This window comes from Eutrigla gurnardus (genome assembly GCF_963514095.1).
Source record: "Eutrigla gurnardus genome assembly, chromosome: 6".
In the NCBI taxonomy this organism is placed as follows: Eukaryota; Metazoa; Chordata; class Actinopteri; order Perciformes; family Triglidae; genus Eutrigla; species Eutrigla gurnardus.
The window spans coordinates 24906390-24931705 of record NC_139920.1 but is presented as its reverse complement, the minus strand read 5'-3'; the positions used below and the strand labels follow the sequence as shown (position 1 = coordinate 24931705).

Here is a 25316-nt window from a genome sequence, read left to right as displayed (position 1 = left end):
GGTGTTTGAAAACTCTGGGGGGGGAAAAAAACACAAAACAATGGTGAGGGGTTAAAGGTTACGTGCGGGGAGATGGGGGGGAAGGTTAAAGTGGCCTGAGAAGAGCTTTGAAGCCCACCGGTGTGTGAGTGTTAGCTGCTGCCTGTGAAAGCACCACAGGGTTTTTGCCATATCTTTGGGAGTAAGCTCCCGACCAGAGAGTGAATGTCAGCGTGGCGATGTCCTCCTGTCTCTCCCAGGCTTGTCATTCAAACAGTGGGCTCTTTCCCCCTCTCTCTCCCCTCTCTCCCCTCTGCGATAACACACTTCATTCTCCCCTTTTTCTCTGGTTCTACAGAGGCTTTCAAACATGTCTCTCTAGTGAGTCAAACGTATTGATGGACATTCAAGTGTTCTCGCACCGATGCCTCCCCCCTCCCCCCCCATCGGCACTGACCTGAATTGAGAGAAGAGCACCTGGCAATGTGACCAATGCTGTCAGGAATTCAGAGTGTCACAGCCTTGTCACGCTCTGCAGCGGCACAGAATCCTCCAAAAAGGAACACAATCGCTGCTTTGTCGACGATTGTATTTTACAGTACCACACTTAAGGGGACATTATGTAACCTGGACAGACTCTGTCTCCTAACACTGTGGTACCTGAGGGGTTTTTGTCCTGTCCCTCCTACTGACTGTGCAACGTGCACAGCGTTTCTATGCTGAAGGCATCTCCAGGTTGGCTGTGGACGACAGTATGCAACATGTGAGCACAGATCTGCTGTCGGAACACTATTTTGACACAACGACCCCTTTAAGACATGATGACAGGAGCAGGACCCACTTAGAGTCCCTGTTGTCAGGTACATATTCCCAAACACATTTTCAAATAAACACACACACACACACACACACACACACACACACACACACACACACACACACACACACACACACACACACACACACACACACACACACACACAGGAAGCCAGGCAGCCCCCGGAGGCCCTGAGGCACTTAGCCGCTTTGAACAGTTGGAAATGTATCCTTTCATGTGTGGTTAAGTTTCAGCTAAAAAGACACTTTTTTTCTCAGTTAAGGGCAGCGAAAGCTTTTTTTTTTACCTGAATGTAAGTAAACATCCCATTTTGTGTTTTATACTATATGTAATAGGGGGTCCCTCCACCGGGTCACTATCAGCCTTGGGGGTCCTTGGCCTGAAAACATTGTAGACTTCTGATCTACGCGCTAAGAGTTACAACAAAACCTTGACAATGTTACTTATGTGCAGATATTTCAAGGAAATCAAATACATTGTCCATACATTTAGCAGATTCAATCAGTATGAACATTGTGGTTAAAAACCATAATGTAAATAAAAACAATAATCCAGTGGGCATTACATTCCTGACAAAACCACATTTCTTGCTAAATTAGCTGCATATAAACATTATTTCCAGGAGGCAGATTTCTACAAAGAAATAGCAGAATCTTCAACAGGCTCTGATCGCACTGGTCTGTAAATAATACAATGAATAAACAGTTGGTTTGGATTATGAGCACAATAACTGATTGAATATACTAGAAGTGAAAATGTTCAGAATAACTCCAGCTCCAGTTCCTTGTAGGAGTTCCTACTTTCATCCATGAGAAAGAGCAAAAAGGTCAGAATGTAAGTTTTGAAAAGCGGACGGCTCTGTGCCCGAGATGAATCACACCACTATTAAACCCCAACAGACACATCACTTATTATGGTCATTTCCTCCTGTGGGATAGTAAAAAAAAAAAAAAAATCTGACTTAATGTTCTTTCACAGCTACAGATACGTACAAAGCTGTGTGGGTGGGAAAATGGAGAAAACAGATTTCTTTGTTTCTGAATCCAAGGGCGAGAAAAGAATGACTTTTGTAGCCGATCAATATTAACTCCTGCGTGAGTTTCGTGGTGTTTTACCCACTCAAAGGTAAAATTCTCCATCATGTCCTCACTGCGAGATAAAGTCCTACCTTTTTTTTTTTTTGAGGAAGTCTCAAAATGGAGCCTCCAGGCAGTTTTTTGTCAATCGAGCGGTTTGAGTGTTGCCCTCACCGCAGGCTAAAATCAACTCTCACACACTTTGGCTCCACTCCCCATGAATGTTTGTGGCGGCTCACTGGGCCGTCATTAAAGAAGAAGACTCTGTGTGTGTGTGTGTGTGTGTGTGTGTGTGTGTGTGTGTGTGTGTGTGTGTGTGTGTACTATATATAGTGCTCCACCGGGATTAGCTATGGATTTATTGCCATTTGTAAGGCAGCAAATTGATCATTAGAATGTTTTATAGTTTTGCCCGTGAAAAAAATATTTGTGTGCAAATGATCCGACATGTCAAATTAAGGATGTCAATACAAAATGTAGAGGATATCCATTGCCTCTACATGGCTCTCAGCATGGAGAGGGTTGAGCTGGTGACTCAGTGCTAACGGTGCTAACGGTGCTAACGGTGACAACAGCATCAGTCCAGACAGAGCTAACAGTGTTTACCTGAGGGGTGACACGCTTCCACACTCACATGCACTCACATGAACTAACATGCACTCACATGCACTCACATGCACTAACATGCAGCCAGCCCGGCTATGTAAACAAAGCACATGGAAGCTCAGATAACAACACACACAGAGGGACAGTGACTTCATTCTCCTCTCAGGCAGACATTACTCCTCTGTAGCATTACATTACAAATTTATGTTTGCAGCTATATTGATGCTCCGAATATCATGCAGAGAACACTTAAAGGAAAGTTAATGTCAAAGCGACAAGTTTGTTTAAATAGTAGCACAACATGGCTGTTTTCGCTGCATTTTGCTCCAACATTTTGACTTTTGAAAATCAGACCACCCTTACGGTGATTACATCTTCTATTTAGGTGACAGCTTCCAGTTTACAATGATTTACTAAATATGTACATCCCACATTTTACAAACAACATTCATGAATGGGTGGCTGCAGATGGATGATAAACTGGATCACAAGGCTAGTGTGTCTTCAATACAAATTAATTATCCTGGAATGAAAGGATTTCCTGTCGGACACAGATCACCGTTTTTCATGTTAATCCAGCACACAGGATATGGGTTCTCAATTGACAGACTCAACCATGGTCTAATACGTGACTCACAAAGCAGTGAAAATGTGGTAAAACTCTGTACAAGGCTTTTGTGGAAGGATTTTGTAAATGCTCTTTTGGGACAGTAGATATAAAACACATCCAGTATTGTTGGATATTGATGTGTTAATGTGGAGATGTACCTTCTCAGCTTTGAAATATTGTTCAAAATAAACCTCTGAGGACCTAAAAGCAGTTTGAGTGATCACAGAGTGTTACAGACGACGACGTCTCAGCCATCATAAAATTGCGTCGCCCATCGGAGTGCACCACAGCTCTATCTCGGAGCACAAAACTGTAAAAAATGTTTTTGCCTGTTCCTCCACCATCATCATCATTTAGCAACTTCCTCAAATTGAATTCTGTCATATAATCCTAGACAGGTTGATATTCACCTTCCTTTTTTACAAAACAAAAACGTGGACAGTTCTCCCTCAGATATGTACAGATAAGAAACGCCAAAACACATCAAGAGATTGGTATCCTGTCTCTTCTTCTTCTTCTTTTTAAAGACATGGATTTGATTGTTGTGCAAATAACATAAAATATGCAGCTCAATGGAAGTAAAAAAGGTGTCGACATATTCATAGCAGTGAAGCACAAAACCATTTCACTAAAGGAACACTCTGCACTATATTAAATTACAGTTTAAATATCCCCTCTCCGGTGGCATATATTGCTTACATCTAAGTGGTTCCACTTCCACCGCAGCGTGCTGGGGTAACATGGTGAAAAGATTCTGACAGCAAATTCAAACACTTGAGCTAAAAATATCACAAACACTGAATGTGACTTATGGAGAAAAGAGAGGGGGAGATGTGAGGTGTGGCAGGATGAGAGAGAGAGAGAGAGACAGGCAGATTAAAACGTCTCTGGCATAATATCTGTACGTACAGACGTTAACATCCATATCATCCGTACAGTGCACCCGAAGAGATAAAATGCTATTACAGTAGAAACCTGTTCTGCATAAATCTACGGATGTCAGAATATGCTGCTGCAGACGCTTCTCTGCAGAAAAACAGTGGGTGAACAGTTACACTCCTCAAAAGCCTCCGTGTCAGTTGCTTTCAGGGAGCAGTCACCTCTTTCTGCTGCGGCTGCACGGAGAAACTGAACCTGCACTTTCCCCGTCGATGCAGCCCCACGGCAGCGTTCAATTCAATGTTTCCGCTCTCACACCCCGCCTGCAGGAGCCGGGCTTTGTTTTGAAGGACTGGGTCAAGACGGGAATAGCTTAACACCCCCTCTGCTTAAACAAGAGGGCATGAGCGTTCTTCACACGGACCCCAAACCGCCCTGCGTTAAATGATCTGTAGCAGCAAGCGCCGTGCTGTCTGCATAAACACGGACCCCTGTCAGCCATTTTTACAGTCCCAATCTTACGAGTGTCAAGCTTGACACAGTTTGATTAAACTTGTCAACACTCCTCTTCTCCTCCACTTCCGACTGGTGGCGGAAAAAAAAAAAAACTCAATCAGCCCCGGATGCACCGGCGGCTGCCAATCCCCGCCACTCACCTCGGGTCACTCTCATAGCTTGGCGCTTTGTTCCTCCCCTGCCATACAGCTAACCTCAGCAGAACTGGAAATACAGCATTATCATATTATTTATGAGGGCCGGCCTTCTGGGATGCAGCTCTAGCAGGAATACCAATTGAGCTCTCCTGCCGTCCCGCTCCCAGGCCTGCCTCCCGGACTAAGCGCTTGCACTGCTGCTCCCCGGGCAGAGCGTTATCTTCAAGTTTGGGGCTCAGTGGGTGTTATCTATTCACCATTCAAGCGGACGAAGGTGTCTTTGTCAGAGACCTACATTTTCAAACTCAGATGGGGGGGAAACGAATTCTAAACTGGATTCGTGTTTTTTTTTTTTTTTTCCACGGAGATCGTCGCGTGGCTCGATGATTCCCAGCTAGTTTGTGTTAATATGATGATTTGATTTGCCTGAGCTCCCCCGGTGTCAACACAAGGAAATGATCTTCTGTCTGTCTTGGCTACAGACAATCCGCCAATCTGTTCACTGGGGTGTGAAACGCGGGAGCTTCTCCCAGTGTTTGGACTGGCAGATTAGATTGTTAGCAGAAAGTCATTATTTCCAGAAAGCACACTAATCTGCAGTATAGCTGTCCGAGAGTGAGACCGTCATGCTTCCCCCCCTCCCTTTCAGCCACATGATATTGTTGCATTTGTCATATTGTGACTGCAATGACATCAATACCTGGATCACATGGATGGCAAGGTAACTTTTTGTCATTAACACGTCCTGGCTTATTGGAGAGCTGATGAGGCTACATTTCATTTTTATTTTTTGTGCTTTTACAGCCTGTCAGACCTGATAACAATTTGTCATCTCAAAAATAATTAAATGCTGAGTTCATTAGAATCCAGTGCTGCTAATTAATAGTACATCATCTTTTTTCCCCCCAATTTATTATATCTGAGATGTAAAAACAAATATATTCCCTTTGAAATTTCCCCGGTCTCGACAAGATAAGGGGACCAAAACCTAACAATGACCTGCAGTAGAGTACAGTTTTTAAAATATCTCGTGTTTCTTCTGTAAGAAGTAATTTTGGCTCAGAGTGTTTCCTTGAATAACTCGTCGGAATTAAGTTTCACTTAATAAATCTGCTTGGCGTGCTCCGCCGGAGTGACTGCACATGCACGGGGAAGAAAAAAAGGGCTTTGAGTGTGTTCCCCCGCATGACAAAGAATTGGCCAAATCTGAAACATTTACATGGCTGAACAGACAAAGTGAAAAAAGGACTCCTTTGTTTCTCTGCATTATTTGCCAAGTTCCTTCTATGAACCGAGTTAAGTCGGGGGGAACAAAACTTTTTCTGGGAAGGCTGGAAAGCACAAGCGTTTTTCTTTTGTAGTGATTTAACTCAAACTGCCTTTTTCTACCACAATGAGCAAAGTGTTGGAGCGAGGTAAAGATTTTACAATCTTCCCTCCCCGACGGCTCAATTGTAACAAACGCAGATCATGTAGCCCGCATGCATGTCACCCAGGACTGATAGTTGCAGGCACACTGCAGAAATTGCCTCATCCTCCTGTGAGCTTCTTCCTCCTGCTGTCCTCGAGAAGCAAAAAAAGGGTTTTCGGGGCGGGGAGTGGCATCCTGGGAACACACTGGTCTCAGCAGCATGTCTCCTTTCATGCCTCATTCATTCACTTTATCACCTCATTAGACGGACGTGAAGGTGTGGAGGAGAAGCCTTGTCACCCTGAGACAGAAAGGGAGGTGCCGTACTCCATCTTCTCCTCCCTTGGCCCGGCTCTCCACGCCGCTTGCTAGTTCCCTGCATGGCTAACATTGCCTCCGGGGGAGGGGGGGGAGGGGAGGGAGGGAAGGAGGGAGTCCAAGCTGCTATACGAGCACACTTCATAAAAGGTGACACACAGCACAGGTGTAGACTCGGGGATTCGGGGGAAATGAGGAATTCTTCTTATTATAATGGTCTCTTTAGTACATATGAGATTATTATGAGTAAGTGTCACTTTTTTTTTTTGTCTGTCCATCTTGGAACAGGCAATTTGAGGCAAGTTTCTCATTTGTAATTTCAGGCTAATAAAATAAAATGTTATTTCTGCAAAGCCTGCAATTAAATTTTATTTCCTTTGTACGCTTCATTTATTAATTGCAATTTGATTTATGCATTTGTCGTATAAAATATTGCCTCATTTTATTTCCTTTGCAAATTATATGTATTGATTTTATTAAACACTTCCACTGAGCGCCCTCCACGAGGCTTTGTCTATTTAATATTTGTGTTGAACGGAGAACTCCATAGCAGACACAGAAAAAAACCTCCAGCTAACTGATAACAAAAACACTCCCCATGCATCCATGAGGCAGGACGACGTGTCAAAGTTCACCGTCAAGCAAATCTGCCCCGGAGCATCTTATCGTCGGTTTTTACTGTTAACAAAAGTGTCTGCTGAGTCAGCCTTGGTCACATTGTGCTGTAATGATTCGGGGTTGAAAAGAAACTGAACGGGCAAAACAGGACACCAGACAAGTAAAAAAAGAAGAACAAAATGGATAGGCCGCCAAATTCAGACAGGTAGTAGGTGAAATCCAAAAAACCGAGAGCATCCAAAAACTTACTCTCCAATTGCTGGAAAGCGATGAGCATGCGGCGTCGAACAAAGACAACCTGGCAGGGGGACAGGAAGAACAAGGGAGCACACGAACGGGGTGGACTAATGGCAGCATCAGGGGCAGGTGAGTAATTGAGGGCAGGTGTGGATAATCAACGGGGCGGGAAACACAAAGGCAGTAAGTGAAACAAAACATGACACATGAGGAGTGAACCCGACATAAATAGGTCACAGGAGACAAAAAATACAACCTATAGATAACCGATATATGAAAACAAAGAGGGTTCGGGACGGAGCGTTATAATATGTGATGAAAATGATCACGTTTAAAGAGAATTGGAGTGTTATAATATGTGATGAAAATGGTCGTTTAAAGAGAATTCCTTTAGTTATCAGCTACATAAATCAGCTCATAAATATCAAATCACACTATGTGTTTACATGTTCGCAGGCGAGATGCTGTATGTGTCTATAAGGCTTTTCTGGTTCCACATCTGCCTTAACACAGAAAAGTTCCCCCTGCTGTCAAATCACCTCGGAGCGTGAAATAGCGGCTGCGAGGATCATACAGAAGGGGATGAATTGCACCAAGTCCCCGCTTTTACAAGAGAACATTGGTCAGAGCTGCCCTGGATACGTAACCCAGATGAAACCGTGAATACACACACACCAAAAACAGAAAAATGTGCTATTTGTCATTTTTTTGGGGGGCCAGACCTAAAAAGAAGTATGTCGCGACCAGATATGACATTAATCACAAAGTAGCATCCAGACTGGTTTGGAAGGAGGTGAGAGGAGCCACTATTGTCCTCACTGTATTGCAGGATTGCCCTGTGGAATACAAATGGAGCGTTTCATTTGGTGTGTCGGGGTCTCAGTCAGGGGAGACAGCGTCGCAATGTAGGAGTTTTTAGGAGCTCTATCATTATGCTCTGCCTTTTTATTGATTTCCTCTGGCCTCACGTCATCTTGAATCCCTCTTGTACAAATTGCTTTCATATTATTGGGATATAGCCACAGCACAAACTCCACAATTGTTTATTTGATGCATACTTGGTTCAAATTGCTTTTTTTTTAAATTGTATTTTACAGGGAATAAACAATAAGTAGCTGTGATGAGAGAAAATCCTCTTTGATGTTTGAGCTGTAGCCTTTATGCATCTTGGGGTTTTTTATGTACAAATAGATACACTAAGGTTCGTTATAATCCTGCTGAAGTATATTATGTTTCTTAGCTAGAATAAAATAGAATTAGCACTTTTACCATGTAAATATATCAAGAGACCGAGTTGAAAAACGACACCTAGTGGTTGTTTCGGGTATGCTGATAGTGTTCTGCAAGCACAGTTGCACCCTAGTGGCTCTTTTTAATATCACAGGAAATATCCCATGACTTCCTGTCTAACCAGGAAGTATGTGCACACATGCTACGCGTTTGCTTGCATCATCGGTAAGTAACGTAACAGGCCTGTGGGGAGATCATGTATGTGTCTGTTTTACGCTACATTTAGCTGTTTGTAGCTAATGTTGTTACACTGCTGGACCCATCAGTCTAATATTTTTGCTATTATCTATCACTGTATCCTCAAGGATCTCTCATGAGCGCAAAGAGTCACCATTTTCCTCGACTATTAAATACCTTCACTGACTTCTGACGCTTCTTAAAAAGGAGCAAAAACCAACATGAAGTAGTTTGTAAGTGAGATATACTAAGCTGATATTTTGTGACACTCACAAGCAAGTTTGCCATGAAACTAAATATAACCAGATTGACAAACTCTTTTGTACTAAAAACAAGGGATCCCAGCCAAACAGAGCAACAGATGGGGAAGATACTGGGTCAACCGGGGCTGTGCAAAACCAGCTCTTCCCCCTAAACTACAAACCAAAAAAACAAAACCCAGCACATCCAAAGGGAACAATTGAGGACAACAACAAGAAAATGCCCAAAAGGAAAAAAAACACCTGTGCTGGCTCTGTAATTGCAAAGTAAATGAAGCCAAAGAGAGAGATACTTCCCTGTCAGGTCCTCTTTTATACCTGCCAGTCCTAATTGGCTTCAGGTACGCCACACCTAGGAATGAAGGCAGGTAAAGAGAGAGAGAGAGAATACAGGAAGTGGATGTACAATAACACAACACACTGATGTGTAATTATTTCATAAAATGCATGTATATTGCTCTTTTTTGGCACAGGCACACAAATATGTAGAAAAGTCTTGACGCCGTTCATGTGCCTATTTTAGAACACTGAAGTCTCACCCTTTCTCCTTGTCAATAAACCAACACAGTAAGATTCCTGGTGAGGGAAAGGCGTCTGGCTGCCACAATGGATTTGAGCTTCATCGTGTCACAATTCCTTTCCTGCAAATACATTGATGCTGACTTTATTGGAATCTAAAATCTCAGCATACACTTTGAAATTTCCTCTGTCGGGTGCGAGATGAGCCGTGGAAAACCTCTGTTTGGAAGCTGTCTGGGTATGAATAAGTCAGCTCTGGGGTTGGGTGTACTTTAATGTAAGAGGCTGGCTGTCAGTGTGCACGGTATGGATTTCCAGTGTTTATTGATGTGACACTCATTAAAAAACTTAACCTTATGAACTGCCAAATAGCAATAGAGATGTAGAAATTTGATGACAGGCTACTTTGAATTAATAAAGTGTCAAGGCCCAAGCATGGCTCAGTGAAAGCTTTTCCTTTAGAAGCAATTACACACCAATCTTGAAGAAAAATCGTTGAATAATTCATCATGGGCAACCGTGCTTGGCTTGTATTGAGAGAATAAATATCTATTTTTTTATTCAGTCTATAGATTTTTCAGTTTGAAACATAAATACAACATGTTAAAGGTTGACCAGGGGGAGGAACTGACATGTAGACTTACTGTTAAGGCATTCTCGCTGCTGCAGCCTACAATCATCGCTGACTTTGGCAATCTGTTAGTTATTTTTTTCATTTCTATTTAATCTCTGTAATTTAATGTTGTTCGGTCATTGACTTTTACTGACAATCAAATTAAGTTTTTTTTTTTTTTGCTGTTGTTGTTGCTTGAACCAAAGCTGCCTCTGCTTTCTTTTGCTTTGATCATTAAAGTAAATGAACTAAACACTAATGTGGGTAACAACATCACTAATGAAAATATAATTATTTCGTGCTCCCACACTTCCTGGCCGGTATTTGCACTCAAGACAGTTTTCTCTTATTGTAATAGTCAGCAGGCGAAGACAGCTCGGTCCAGACATAAAAACGTTTTATTGAAGTGAAGGAAAAGGATGTTTGTGTCATTAATAGGATGGGACACAAAAGAAACAGAGAGAGGAGATAAAGTGAGGGGATATTTGACGAGTATCTCATAATTTCAGCAGTAAGTGGAAAAGCAAATCTCCGGGTTAAAGATGCTGAATCCATAGGTGCTCTAGCTGAACTGTGAAAAGAACATTTACGGAGAGATAATCAATAATCCTACATTATTTGCTGGACCATTCATTTCATAATATTGCTATAATACTGACTGATTCTGAATGGACTTTTTAAAAAAAGGTTTTGTAGGTACTTTTATTAGCCGAGAGAACTAGTTCCAATTGATGGACACACAATGTCATAACCTTAGAATTTGTCCTCATTAAAAACTGGCAAAAACACACTTCCATTAGAAATGTTTTTTTTTCTTTTTATCACAATTTAAAACCAATCAGAAAGGTTTGATTAAGCTCCTGCCACAATTCCAGGCAGTCGGGTGAGGGTGTCTGAAAGAGTTCAAAAATATTTGTTAAAGTGTGAATAATATTGTATGATGAGGAAGAGGTGTCCAATTAAACACTGAACAGGTTCAATTAAAGATATAATTGCCTTAGGCAACAAAACAGCCTGACAGTAAGGAGAGAAAGACTTGAAATAATGGCACCAAGAAGCGGTGTGAGCATTCAGATAAGGACGCTCCTCATTTGAGCGGTAATGTGTGTGGCCAGACTGCTAAACGGCCGCTCTGCAAACGTCCAGTTCAGAGAGGAAATCTCAGTCATTTCAGTGTGCAAAACTTTAAAACTTGTATCCAGAGCTACGAATCTCTGTCTGTTTGCAAGAGTAAGTTCTTTGCATATCTTGAGAACCGATCATCTGATCGAAATCACAGGTCGCCAGATGGATTGAAGGGAGTGATTTGTCCAATTTGGTGCAATTTCAACACATCGATATGAGTAAACTTTGACAAAACAAGCAAACGGCGCTCTGTGTATGAGAGGGAGGCTCAAGACTTCAAGACTCTGCTGTGTCCAGCATGTCGTCTGCAGCAGGCAGACTGAAATTACAACAAACTCTTCTTCACTTTCCTGGAGGCAAGGAGCGATGAGTGCTTGTCGACAGTAGCACCTCCTAGGGTCGTGCAATCAGCCTGCTTTGAACGAGCACGCCATCCAAACGCCCACCCCGACAACGCCACCCCGACAACGCCACAAGCCACAACACTGAGAGCCAAGCAGCCATGGCCGAAACGTGCACTGCAAAAACGTGGAGAAAGTGGCATCTTCTCTTACAATCTTATTGCTAACACAAATGACAACCCCTGAGGGAGTGAGAAGCAGGTGAGGGAAGGGGGAACAGGTGTGTAGAGTTAGGTGGGCCAGAGACTTAATGGGGAAAGGAAGGAACAAAGAAATAGAACACGAGTACAAACTGCCAGGGTTTAGCAGGGTGAAAATGGTTGTGGACCCAAATGCAGGCAGAGGCAAAAGGTGAATGAAAAAAGGTTTATTTTAATGGAGGTGAAACTAGTAAAAGCACAGTCCAAAACTAAGATAGGCTACAAAAGGAAACGGGGACCACAAACCAACACTTAAAGTCCCAGTCGGCAGATCGAGGGCACTCTGTCAGATTTTGAATGGGCGCGTTTCGGATCGCATGCATTTGCGCCGATGCATGCACGAGACTTGAGAGGATCCGCCGGAACTCGTCATAAACACGCCAAGTTCTCACCACGTCAAGTCGGACACAGGTGCACTTCACGGACCTTTTTTTTTTTTTTTTTCATTTAAACTTTATTAATAATTGTATACATAACAAAAACTGTCGAGCCAGGGGAAACTTCACGGACTTTGCACAAAGAATATGGTCTACCCGGTGGCGCTGGCTTTCTTCGTCGCTGACGAATTCGAGCCGAGGCATTTGAAGTCCCGTTGTTGACGGAGGCTGAGGAATTTTCTCACGTGGGAAATACCACGTGATAGTTCTAACCAACTAGGGCAACGTTGAGGGGAGTGTCTTATGTCCGCACTTATTTCAGACCATCTGCAGAGAAAAGCATGCGAAGGGAGGTACCCTGGAGATACCGCAAGTTTTTAAAGTCATGTGACATGTCGCAAAGGGAAGTTATCACCAGCATTTGTGACGTTTTTTTCCCAGAATGCCTTGTTTTGCGAGGCAAATGCATGCGCATGCTTGATTCGAAACAAGCCTAATGTTTCCAACTCTCACGCTCCTCCCCCACGACCACTGAGCTCCTTCCCCTCAACTTCCTGCCCTTTGATATCCTGTAGATCACGCCACCTTTGAAACGCGGGTCCGATGTTGACTCTTGTTTTATCACGGGCACCGTCGCCATCTTTCTTTTTTTCCTATTCCTATTCCACCGGTGTTTTCTTTTCCTTGGTTGTTTTGGACCTCCTCGTTTCGGTTTTTAACAAGGAATTGGAAGCTTGTTGCTACTTCCCTCCGCCTCCCCCCTGTGATAGTGGTACGACCCGAGGGGGGAGGGGCTCTGTGTGTGCACGAACACAGCCCTGTGCGCTGATTGGACAGGATGATCCGGGCCCTGTCGATATTTGCAAAACAGGCTGTACGTGCACATAGAGGCGCACTTTTTTTTCTAAAACCGGATGATTTATGTTGTTCTATCGGAGCATCGGCTTCGGTGAATATGATCAAAAAAATGTTGCCGACTGGGACTTTAAGACTAAAACTGACAGGGAACAACCCAGAGGAAAAACACGGGAAGGCTGGAAGGCAGGAACAGAAACCAGGATTACGAAATGAACCGACAAAGAGACGGGGGGAAACACACAGCCTATAAATACACACCAGGATTGATGAGGACGAGATACAGGCTCAGGTGATTGGGGAGATTGAGAGGCATCACACACAGTTGGCACACAGAAAAAGGAGGGAAACTTAAACAGGAAGTAAAGTTAGACAGAAGGACTGGAACTTCCATACAACTAAACCCACGTAGGTCAAGTTGTGAGCAGCCGAGTGGTAACGTTACAAAAGCACACACAGAGTGATTTTCAAACAACTTAATCCTTCATCCACACACTCTCGTCACGGCAGAGGGAAGCACATCACCATCATCACATGAGTTACAACTTTGTAAGGCTAATTTTCGGCAGCGCTGTCAGCAGTGAGTCTAGCGGGGCCTCCACTTTACTTCCCCTGCCACTCCAGAAGGACGAGGTAGCTAATAGCCGACCATCCGTCTCCGGAGCTGGCGTCCCGCTCTCCTCCCGGCGAGCTGCGGCGACTCTTCGCGACCCCCATTGACGTGAGTTGTCACCGTAATAACTAACAATAGCCGCTTTCTTTTTTTTTTGTACCAGTGAAATGGCTTCAGATCAGAACAGTTCAATGTCTGTTCTACTTCTATGGGAGGAAGGTCAGAGGGTGTTTGACACCGTAATGGTTATAATGGACACGAGTGTTGATGGTAAAGTTTGTGTGTATATATTATATTTGCACATTATCTGAAGCTGGAGTACAAAGGGCATATGTGTGTGTGTGTGTGTGTGTGTGTGTGTGTGTGTGTGTATTAACCTTTGTCTGCCGAGCATCACATGTAGCAAATATGTTCCCGCGGGATGCCTCCATCCCATTCTTCATGGATTAGGCTTCATCTACTATCAGCGATCAGGGATTAGCGATCTAATCTGGCGTTCAATCGCACAGAAAGACAGATGGAGCGATTTAGTTAACTACACTTGAGCAGGTTTACACCGATCTTTTTTTTTTTTTTTTTTTTACACAGTTTCGCTCCACAGTGGAAAAGTGTCCCATGTTTTTCCACACAGGTTGACTCACAAATCCGTGTACGACCAAATGTTCTTTCTCCTCGAGTGGTGGGCCACGTCGAGCGGGTGGGTGGGTGGGGGGGGGGGGACCTCCCTCAGGAGATAGAGAGCATTTCATTTCACACAGCCACATTCACCTCTATCCTCGCCGTCCCGCTGAGGGTTGCTGGGGGTTTGTCAACCGTGAGGGGAAATGGTAAAAGGAAACTCGAGCTTTTGCCGGAGTCAAAACAACGTGAAAACTCCATTTGTGACCACAAAGCAAAGCTGGGAACAAAAAAATCGCTTGGATCTCTCCAGTTAGGAAACACACTCATGTTGTTGTTTTCAAAATGTCCTCGTTCTATCTCTCTCTCTCCTCTCTGTTTTGCTACACAATAGCCTGTGGAATCATATCACCCTCAAATAAACACAGGGGGTATAAAAAGACCAGCTTTGCTGTATACAGTAGGTATTCTTTTCTTTGATGCAAGAGGTGAACAATATTCTGAAGCTTTGTTTGTATTTGGTCAAGTCAGGGTCAGTCGTCCAATAAAGCACGCGGGATGGCTGGGAGCCGTCAAATAAATAGGATTTTATGCGCTCGCCATTGAATATGGGGCTCATCCAATCCGGAGAATATGCTGCACCTTTTTTTTTTTTTTTTTGCAGAGCATTCATGGTACCCTCAGGCTTTTCATCTCCAGCAAAGCCGTGGCATATCACTTCTCATTATTCCTCGCTGAATCTTTCAATCTAGCCAATTCAAGGTAAAATACGACACATCCGTTGTTCTCCCGAGGTTGAATTTTGCAAGGTACACTGGGCAGGAAGAAGAAAAAAGAAATAAAAGAAAGTCAAAGCATTAGCTGTTGTTTCCTGAGCTATTTATTCACATCATTTGTCCCCCCCTCCCCTCCCCCTCCTCCAACTTTCATTCATCTGTTAATGAGCGGGAAGCTGATTCTTTGTCATTCTGGGTACACAAGGTGATTTTATTTTTAAACTTAATTATAGACTTTTTGTTTTATCACACCAGACAGCACATTTGGTTGTTTATTCACATCGGGGTTTTTAGAAGCTGTTATTTACAATCTTGTGAAATATTCAGCACGCAGATATTAGTTGAATATTTTAGAATTTTTGAGAGGAAAATTAAAATGTATGAAAAGGAGGTTACCCACGTAGTAAACAGCGCTACATGTTACGTGTAGTCATACCCCCCCCCTTTTTTTCACATGATGAGCAATTATTCAAACACACACAGGCTCATCCTATAACCAAATAGACTCGTTTTCAAAGAACACAGATGGACTGTCGCTCATATTCATAAAATACAAAATACCTTTCATGATGTACACAAAGCCACTAATGAGCAGCTAGTCTGATGTCCTTTTTTGTATGCATAAGGCAGCGCAGGTAGTTAGAGTGGCGGCTCTGGAGGTGTGGTAGGTAATCTATTTCCCCGTGCCAGAAGGTCAGACAGATTAAACCTCGCTATGAAGATCCCAGTTTTCCATGACAGCTGTCTGCATGGGAGCCACACGGCTCTAAAACTCAACTCTCAATGAGATGTAAAATTAACTTCCCATCTTCTGGTGTGAAGGTCACGCTTTTGTACCCAAAAGAGCAGTCGCACTCTAATTGTAGCCGATGCATTTCCCCCCCGAGGTCCACATTGAAAAGGGGCGAGACTGAAGCCAAAAAGGCTTGAAGTGAATTGTGGAAGCGGTCATCGGTTACTTCTTTTGCATGTCACGATCGTCCATCACGACATCTAAATCAATATCCTCCGAAATGAGAGTTTTGGTCGTCGCATCAATCTTAACAGAAAAATGATAATGTCTTTTAAAAATATGAATTTAAGAACCTTACATGCTACATTAGTAGATTCACCCTGAGCTCTATTGTGCAAGAGATATCTTTCGCTGTCTGGTATTGAATGAGAAAAATCACCCTGTGGTGATAATATTTTCTCTCCCTCATTTCACTCGGTGCACATGCTGTATTCAAACTTAGCCCTCTTATCACCGTCATTTTTCTTTGGCATAATCACAGATAAAAACGGAGTTTCATTTGCGGTATTTCCACTATTAATCTAATTTTGTTTCAATGGTTTTGAAAGTACGGATTTGGTCCTAGGAACATTATCTTTGTAATAAAAATGTTCAAGAGCTGAAGACAAGCATTTTGACCTCAGGGATGTTGCGGCCCCCTTTATAGATGGCTAAATATTAAGTCATTACCTTTACCTTTATTGTTGTTTGGAATATATATACCTTAAAAGGTCAAACCTATCTCTACATTAGGATTATTACAATACAAATGTGTTGGTGACAAGCTCTTTTATGGTGCAAGATTTACAAAACAAAAGCAAGTGTGTTTGTAGTGTTTAAGAATAACAAAACTGCACTGCATATATATAGATATATATACAGCAAAGTCAGGAAAACTGCTTTGTTAAAACCTTTTTTCCATAAAAGAACAACTGTTGCTAGGTATGCAATATTAACGCTGCCCCGAGGCTCAACAGGCTCTAGTTAAAGAAACCTCTGTTATTATGTTCGAAGTACGATATTAAATGTAGCTCATGCTCACTATTTTCCATCCCTGATTTTCACGACCTCGCACGTGGAATTTGGTCTGATATTGTTACGTGTTTACTTGACACTCAAGTTTCTAACTTTTTGCAGACGCACGGAGGTGGCATCGTCATCCATCAGCTAAAAAAAAAAGCCTGGCAAAAAAGTCTCTTTTATTCCCAAAGTTCAAAGTGATTCTTCAAAGTGACTGCAGAGGAAAGCGAAACAGTCAAAGATGATATAAACCCCTCTCCTGATTATTCATAAGATGCACCGTGCTTCCAGCCTAGATGCTTAATATAGGGATAGTGAGGATCCTCTCTACCGTGATCGTGACTAAGATGGTGCAAAAGAAATGAGACAAATAGCGTTGAGTACTCAAGCAGCGCTGGCGGCATAAAAACAGTAAATATCCCTCATGTTATCATACCTTTTTTATATAATAGTCGTCACCACATGCCTGCAAAGTGCTCTCCAACGTTATTGGACATCTGAGAGATACTGAAGAACAACAACCAATAAAGCACAACTAACCAAGGAGTACCAAAGGTGATTACCCAGCTTCCTTCTATGTGACATCTACTTCGCTCAAAGCAGATTTATAAATATCAAATGTATTTTCTTTCACAAAGAAATGAATCAAATACAACCAAACACGTTTCCCACATCGAAGCCCCCCAGGAATCTCTTTTAAGTAATTTACGAGCTTCATCCAACTTGTATCAAACTACTGCAGCTGACTTTTTTTTTTTTTTTTACCTCGTACAAGATTATTTCTTACGACGAAACAGCAGTTCAGAGTGTTTAATCTTGGCGAAGACTCTAAACATTTACCCTGTGTAACTAAAACTTTTTTCCCCGGTACATACAGAGGGGGCTTTGCCATGCTAGCTCACACAATCAAAGAAAACAAACAGGAGCTGCTGCTTTGCCTGTGGCTGGTGTTTGAGCAGAACGCAAAAAAAAAAATAACCCAAAAAAACCTAAGGAGCGGGAAGGCAGCGCTACACTTTCTTTCCCACCCAGTGATGTTCTTAGACGGCTTAGACTGCTATGCAATAAAAGACAAAGAACTTTGTTCATTACAAGAAACTTGGTGAGACGGCATGAATCAAACATAAACATGTTTGTCTTCTGGGGAGTAAAGGTGACAATTATATGCAGAAAAAGAAGCTGTTTTAAATATATATATATGTGTATATATATTTTTAACAGTTAACAATGCAACAAATTACTTCAGTGTGTTATGTAAAAGAGGTTGCTTGTAGTAGACGAACCTCTCACAGATTTACCACCAAATCGTCCAGCGTAAGTCTGCTCTACTGAGGCTCTCGGTCTATTTTGGATCAAAGTCTATTCTCGTCGACCTCTCCAGCTAGCAGGCTGGTGTTTGCAGCAAAACACCTCTGACAAAACAGCTGCACACTACCTGTCTGTCACCCAGGGGGTCAAAGTTAGAGACTAGTGAACAGGAACAGTTTTTTCCCAGCTGTTGGTGGAGACCAAAAACAGAGCTAAACGGAGAGTGAACATTGGACCTTTGCCAGGGAGCTCAAACATCTTCCTGAACAACATAGTGTAACAATAGGTCAGTGTTGTGTTTGCGATTTGTTCCACTGCTCCGAAGAGCCGGATCTTTGAACCAGATTTATTTCAGTCGGTGGAATCGTCAGCAGCAAATTAGTCGGCTCTTTGTCAAATGTGTAAAGGTTTCCTTAGGTCGTCTGTGCCAGTATAGCGGATATACGTAACATACACTGTTACCGAGGCTTAAAGCTTAAAAACAACAGCAGTTGTACCACAGGGACTTGTTAGCAGCTATGAAGGTATTGTTGGTGGGAAGATGAGACGAGAAGCCAGTTTTATTCCACATTCTAGGTTTTAGTGCAGAGTGTAGTTTGTCAACTAAGTGCTGGAAATGAAACTGTAATGCGAAGTCAAGTCAAATTAAGTTTATTTGTGTAGCGCATTAAAAACAACGGGAGGGACGAACAAAGAACAATGCTACGACCGCCTGGAGTCGGTTATCCCACCTCCACTCCCCGCCAGAGGCTAAAAGATAAATCATTACAGCTTTAAACAAAGTCTCTGACTAACCCGATGGCAATGGATGACTTTCCATTGAGTCTTTGGTCTGAGTCAATGGCTCTAGTCTAAGTCGGTGGAACAATCAATCAACACGCTGGACGTGCCCTCAAGGTTGCTTGAAAGAGTCATCTTGAAATATATAAATGGAAGAGTCCTTCAGCAATAATTCACAGAAGTGGCCACATTTTAACACTTTTACTTCACTGCCTATAAATCAATACGGGATGTTAACACATCAATCACATTCGGTCTTCGGTATGTGTCTGCCTTACAGTTAAATATTATAAAGTTGTTGTTTTTCTATTGAAAACTAAAGCAATGGCAAGTGTAAGTACACCTCAAAATCAAAGCGCTTCGACCACGGTCCGAGTTTTCCTTCAAGGCTCTCAGACAGAACTTTCTGTGTTTCCAAGCAATCGTTTCAGATTTTCTTCGTTTCCAGACCCGTTTTGTGTTTTGTTTTGCCTGGGGCCCGGACCTTATTGTTTCTCATATTGATGCTTGTTACCCGGAGAGGTTGGATGGTGATATAGGTTATTAAAAGGTTAGGTGGAGCTAAAATTACATACGCTATAGCACATCATTAACTTGCTTTGGCACTTCTACACTGCAAGCTCTTAAAGGTATGCTGAATGCCTCTTTTCCTTTTTTAATGATTGGAACTGTGAATAAAGAATCCGGCTGTAAAGGAACAGTTACACTTTTATGTGTAGGCTTTAACTTCTATCTTAATCTGTTTAACCTGTTTTGACATCCCGGATATATCCTCCACACATTCTCCCACAAATTTGGGTAAGTGCAGTTTGTGACAGTGTAGGCTCCATGGTAACTCTGACAACACGATGGAGTAGCCGTGGGGGGGCGGGGCTAATGAAGGGTCAATTTTACTGTCATGTTAGAAATAACTCAGTAAATTATAATTTTAGTTTAATGATGGTTTCATGTGTGGCTTCATCCGCTGTTGTTTCCCATAGTCTCATTATTATGTAGCCTAAAGCATATTTTATACACCATGGACCGCTCTGTATCCAGCCAACTGGGCACTCAACGGTTCCAGACAGCTGTTCCACAACGAAGCGCTGAGAATTAACAAGAAATACACGTATGATGATGTCAGAAACGTCTCAGCGCCTCCCACTCTCCATATATCTTGTGACACGATGAACTTTTCATTCCCCTCCATCTTCTGATTTTGTTTTACTTCTCAAGCCGCACATCCGGGAGAAAAAGTTTGTAGTAAACGGCATCCTTGGGGCTAAAATATCAGTTTCCTGCTATATTTATTGACCCTCGAGAGCTTTTTCGAACTGATCCGCCGTCTTTGAAATACGATAGGTGCTGTCTGACAAATCAGTTATGACTCATGAGTGTTGTCGGCTCTGTCCCACATGGGCAATGCAGTAAAAGCAAAGAAAGGAGAGGCTGGAAATACATCACCGCTGGAGGGCTACATCTATCAAACTATAGTTCATTCAAAATGAGTTTTGTTCACTATATCTATGGTGTGCATTTGGACTTTTGACACTAATGCACAGTTTGGAAACTGTAATACATTACTTTCTACCCAGACGAGTGCGGTTGTTTATCCGTATCAAAATGGAATTTTGTACGCGAAGAACTCGGGGGGAACACAAAGGCATCGGAGTTGCCTTGTTTCGTATTTCCTAGAAAGTCAGGTCAGGCACTTTTGAGAGCTGAATGTCACAGCTGAGATGGTGTCAATTCTGAATTTGCAGGTGGAGGCATTGGGAGCTCTCAGAGAGCTGAATCTATCACACACTATTTTAGAGACCGCAAAAGGGTTTATCAAACCACCATCTTGTAGCAGGTAAATACCCTCGCTTTATTCACTTTTATTGAAATGTCAGCAACATATCAAGAGTTCCTCTTCTGTGCATGACTTTGTCTGGTGAGTTTCACTTTTTCGTTTAACTGAATGTGGCCCCACTGGAGTCTTTTTTACTTTTTTTTTTTACTTTTGGATGTATCAGGGTAGGACAGGTGCCACCGTGCTGCAACCTCACTGCCAGGAGCGGTTGCCAATAAAGAGTAGAGGAAAAAAAGTTTCAGTCACTCCTCTTTAGAAATGTTGATATTTATTGTCTAGAAAAGTTGAAGCTAGCTGCCTAAAAATGCTGATTTGCTGCCTTGAAGCAGAAAAAATAAAATCACACAAGCCAGTAACGACATGTTGAAAATAAATAAGACAGATTAAATTCCAAGACTGGAGATGGGAGGACTGTTCTACCTCAAGTTTAATAACAATGTATTGATTAAGTTACAGTCTTTGTACATTTTTTAACTGAAAATATTCGTACATTTTCCCCCTCGTGAATCTTTCTCAAGTCCTGTAAATCACGGCTGCGGTTCTTTAATAGAACTGCTCGGCATTTGCATGTTGGTGTTTGTGTGTGATCGATTGGCATACTTCCCTGCAGGATGTCATCTATTATCATAATAGCCGACCAAATCGCTATTACAGAAAAATGTCCACATGCACTTACCTACTTCAGGAAACAATAGCTTTCATCAGGCCGCATTACTCAGGTTAATAAATGAGTCCAATAAACCGGGGGTGGTATTGTGTGTAAAGCCAAACTAAATAGTGTGACATCATGCAATAAGAAAAAACAAAAAAACAAGCAATAAAGGATCCGTGTGAAGTAATTTTGGTTCAAGCTGATCATTCAATCAGAAACAGTCAAAATAAGGCAGCAGCTGCTTCGGTGGCTTTTTGCCACATCGTTAGCATACAATTAAGACAATATCTGCAGTTTGAATGCTGCAGACCATCTTAATAACCACACAAACAAGACTTTTCTTCCGGGGTTTGTGCTTCACTTTCAAAGATAGTGAGAACAAATTAGTATATATTTAAATCTACTGAGGAAACATGGTCTTCCTGATGAAAAAAGGGCAACTTCTTTTATGTGTGACTTCATTCACTCCCCATTAAAGCAAATAGCATACATTGATATCACTGAGGCTTTGAAAAGAAGGCTGGTTATGAAGACTGTGAAGGAAATGTCTGAGGTATCCATTACTCAAAACAGCTCTGACGTTGTGGTAGTCCAGCGCCTGATCTCTTTCATCTTGTTCATAATTCCTGAGGTTATTATGAGTTGAATATTAGAGGCTGCCAGTCTCTTCTCCCCTCTGCACAGTGCACTAACGCAAAATGGAGTCATTGTAATTATAGCTTTCATGCATGGGAAGGTTCATTTTCTGAGGTAACTTGAAGTAAAAAAAAAAAAAAGAAAAAAAAAAGGAAAATCAATGTTGTGAGTGACAAGAGAAGGGTGGGAAATATCTTCCTGTCTCAGCCCTGTCTGTCACAAAACCCGAGTTTTAAGTGTTTTGTATTGACAGCATTATCACAGCTATTAGAGGGAGCTTTCGGTTATGCAAATTAGAATTTTAGTTTGTGACAAGATGAACTTTTCACCCCCTCCCCCCTCTTTTAAAGCTGTTTGTCATGGAACATTGGTTGTTGACTTGTTTCCAACACAGTGAAATGTCCCTTGTAACCTCTGGAAAACCAGCTCCTTGGCTCTCTGTCACGACCACGTCGGCAAATAGAAATGCGTCCAAACTCCCACTCTCTCTCTCATACCACTGCAATAAACAAGTTATCCCCTCTGATAAATAATAACCAAAGATGGAAAGGCAACTCTCATGGCACACCGGAATGAATTCATTGAGGATCGAGACTCCTTTTCTTTCGGATTTGGAACCAAAGGGCGAGGCAATACTCTAAAGCTTGTTTCGGTGTGAAAAAAACCAGAAGCAAACCATTCTGGGGTTCACAGCCGCTCACCCCATTTAATTTCAATGGATGCAGCTCCAGACAGCGCATCTTGATAACATCACAGACTGCAGTCGTGGCTCTGTGGTCTGTGAGATAAGAATTTAAGATATCATGAAACTATATTGATCCTCTTGGTTGGAATTAAAAAAAAAATGTATAGCGGGAGAGAAGAATAGCACACTTTTTTTTACAGCATAAACTGAAAAATACTAGCGCAAACTGTGTGCTTGAATTTGTTTCTTCTGTTATTATTTTATCAAAAAAAATCCACAGGGGGGTTTTATGAAACATGTCATGTTCAAAAACAATAATTCAGCTCGCGATAATTCATATGAGCCTTGTCAACATGTCACCTCAGTGGAATCTATGTCATTTCCATGGTTACGGCTGTGCAGCCTGTTAAGTACTATGTAGGATAAGTCAAAAGGCTTAGAGCAGCAAAATGCAGAGTGCCACTGCTCTAAAACAAACTTTGTATGTCCCATGTGTGTCTCTCTATCTCTCTCTCTCTTTGTGAAGACTGTGTGTGTGTGTGTGTGTGTGTTTGTGAATGAAATATCATTTTAATATCCTCAAGATCTCCCAAAAGAGACAAGCAATAATGTCTTAATTGTATTTAGTGTTTTTTTTTTTTTACATTTCATATAAAATTACACATTTATGCTAGTAAGCTATTTAGTAACATACAATTATGTCCCTTTGAATATTAGTTTTCAATTATATTCTTATATACATATATAATGTAATATATATATTATTTATATATATATATATATATATATATATATATATATATATATATATATATATATATATATATTACAGAGTTTCCATCAGTGAGCTCCATTTCAACCAAATGCTCAGATTGTTCATTTCCTTATGGGGAATAAATGAGGTGGTTCTCCAGTCGATATCTTTAATTGCTCCTGTGTTGTATCAATACCTACCGGTTTTACTGCTCCATCACGAGCCACTGGGAAACGGGTTGCCCGGGAAACGGCCGCATGGCAACAGGATCAGAGCCTGGGGGTTGTCTGCTTCTAGGTCTGCTCCCATTTTACATCGCATTTCCTCACTAGATGGTGTGCAAGCCACTGGAGAGTACACTTCACCGCGCGGTGGGCTCGACATCCAGCAAAACAAACCGGGGGAAACTATACGGCGGACCGTTTCTTTCACGGGGCTCCGAGGAGGTAAAAGTGTGGACATATTTAAGCGTCGTTTCGCGTCAAGGTTTTGTTTTTTTTATCCAAGCCAACTCCTCGCTTCTTCTTCTTTTTTTTGCAACAAGAAGAGAGAGGAAAAAAAGAAGCGGCAACATAGAACACAGCTGTGATGGACATAATGATTGCGGTGCAGGATGCTTGTGTCTCCGGTCAGTGGCTTACTGCGATAATTCTCAGCCTGTGCTGCTTCCTGCCGTCATGTTTGCCCGCTGGACAAACTGTGGACTATTCCTCGGTGGAAAGTGTGGTCAGCAGACAAGGCGACACGGCTCTACTGAGGTAACAAACAACAACAACAACAAAATACGCGAACACAACTTCACTTTCTCCCGCTCGCGCACACACACTCACTCTCTGTCGGGAGTTCCAGAGCTTTCTACCGCACACACGCGCGCGCACACGCACCCCTCAACAACCAGTTAGTCGCTTTAAAGATGTCTGTTTAACTACTTTTATCACCCGCGATAAACACACAATAGGCCATTTTCCCTCCATCCCGTCCCTGTGTGTGTGTGTGTGTTTCGCCGCTGACAGAGGGGGGGAGGACTCGGAGGGGGGGCGGTTAGTGCTACGGAGGACGCCGCTCTTTGCGACAAGTGTAACGGCTGCAAAGTTTCCCAACATACTTTCCATTGCTTCACGTACAGCGGGTAACAGCGGCGACGTGCTAATGTGTGCTGCGTTCGAGTCCGTGTAGCTGCTTGGCTGGCAGGCGGGACGGCAGCGCCGCGTGTGTTATATATGTATATATGATGACATGATGGTGGCGTTGATGTGACAACAACAACAACACAGTGTGTGTGTGATGGTTTTTTTTTTGTTTGTTAGTGCCGTCCCATTACTTTTGCTGAATGCGTAACGTGATGTCGCAGTTTTAATACAAGAGCTGAGGAGTGCGTTTGTCGGTCGGTGTTTATCAGCATCGAGTTATGGCAATGACGCGCTCTCTTACCCCCATCCCCATCCCCATCCTCCCCCCATCTTCCCTCCATCACGTACGCTACGATGCCAGCTGCACACAGGTAGCATGCCCATTAAGGACTAACTCAACCAGGCATGGGCGTGGTTTTGAGTATTCCACTTCATATCTCTTAATTATACTTACATGCATCTCATAAATAAAATAAATAAATAAAAATGTTACCGGTTAAATAATAGATATATTTCAATACATCCACCCTTTTCTTTACATGCTATAATTGGCTATTATAATTTCTTCACAAAATTAAAAACAAAAAATTATGCAAATCTTTGGGGAGGGAGGTGTGTGTGTGTGTGATAAAATCTTGTTAGAGCAATATCAAATAAGTATAAAAATATACTCCCATGCATCTCATTAAAAACATT

The 25316-nt window shown here is 42.3% G+C and overlaps 1 protein-coding gene across 2 annotated transcripts in view; it reads left to right on the top strand.

Annotated features, from left to right (window-relative positions):
• negr1 (neuronal growth regulator 1) overlaps positions 1-25316 on the top strand; it is a 378181-nt gene that overhangs the window by 225782 nt on the left and 127083 nt on the right. Inside the window, exon 2 of one of the 2 annotated variants that reach the window (XM_084010805.1) lies at positions 24069-24248. In XM_084010805.1, coding sequence (XP_083866931.1) covers positions 24079-24248 — 170 coding nt within the window. In that variant the 5' untranslated portion in view covers positions 24069-24078. Of the gene's footprint in view, positions 1-24053; positions 24249-25316 lie in introns of those variants that run through there. The other variant, XM_084010806.1, reaches the window with a different exon arrangement.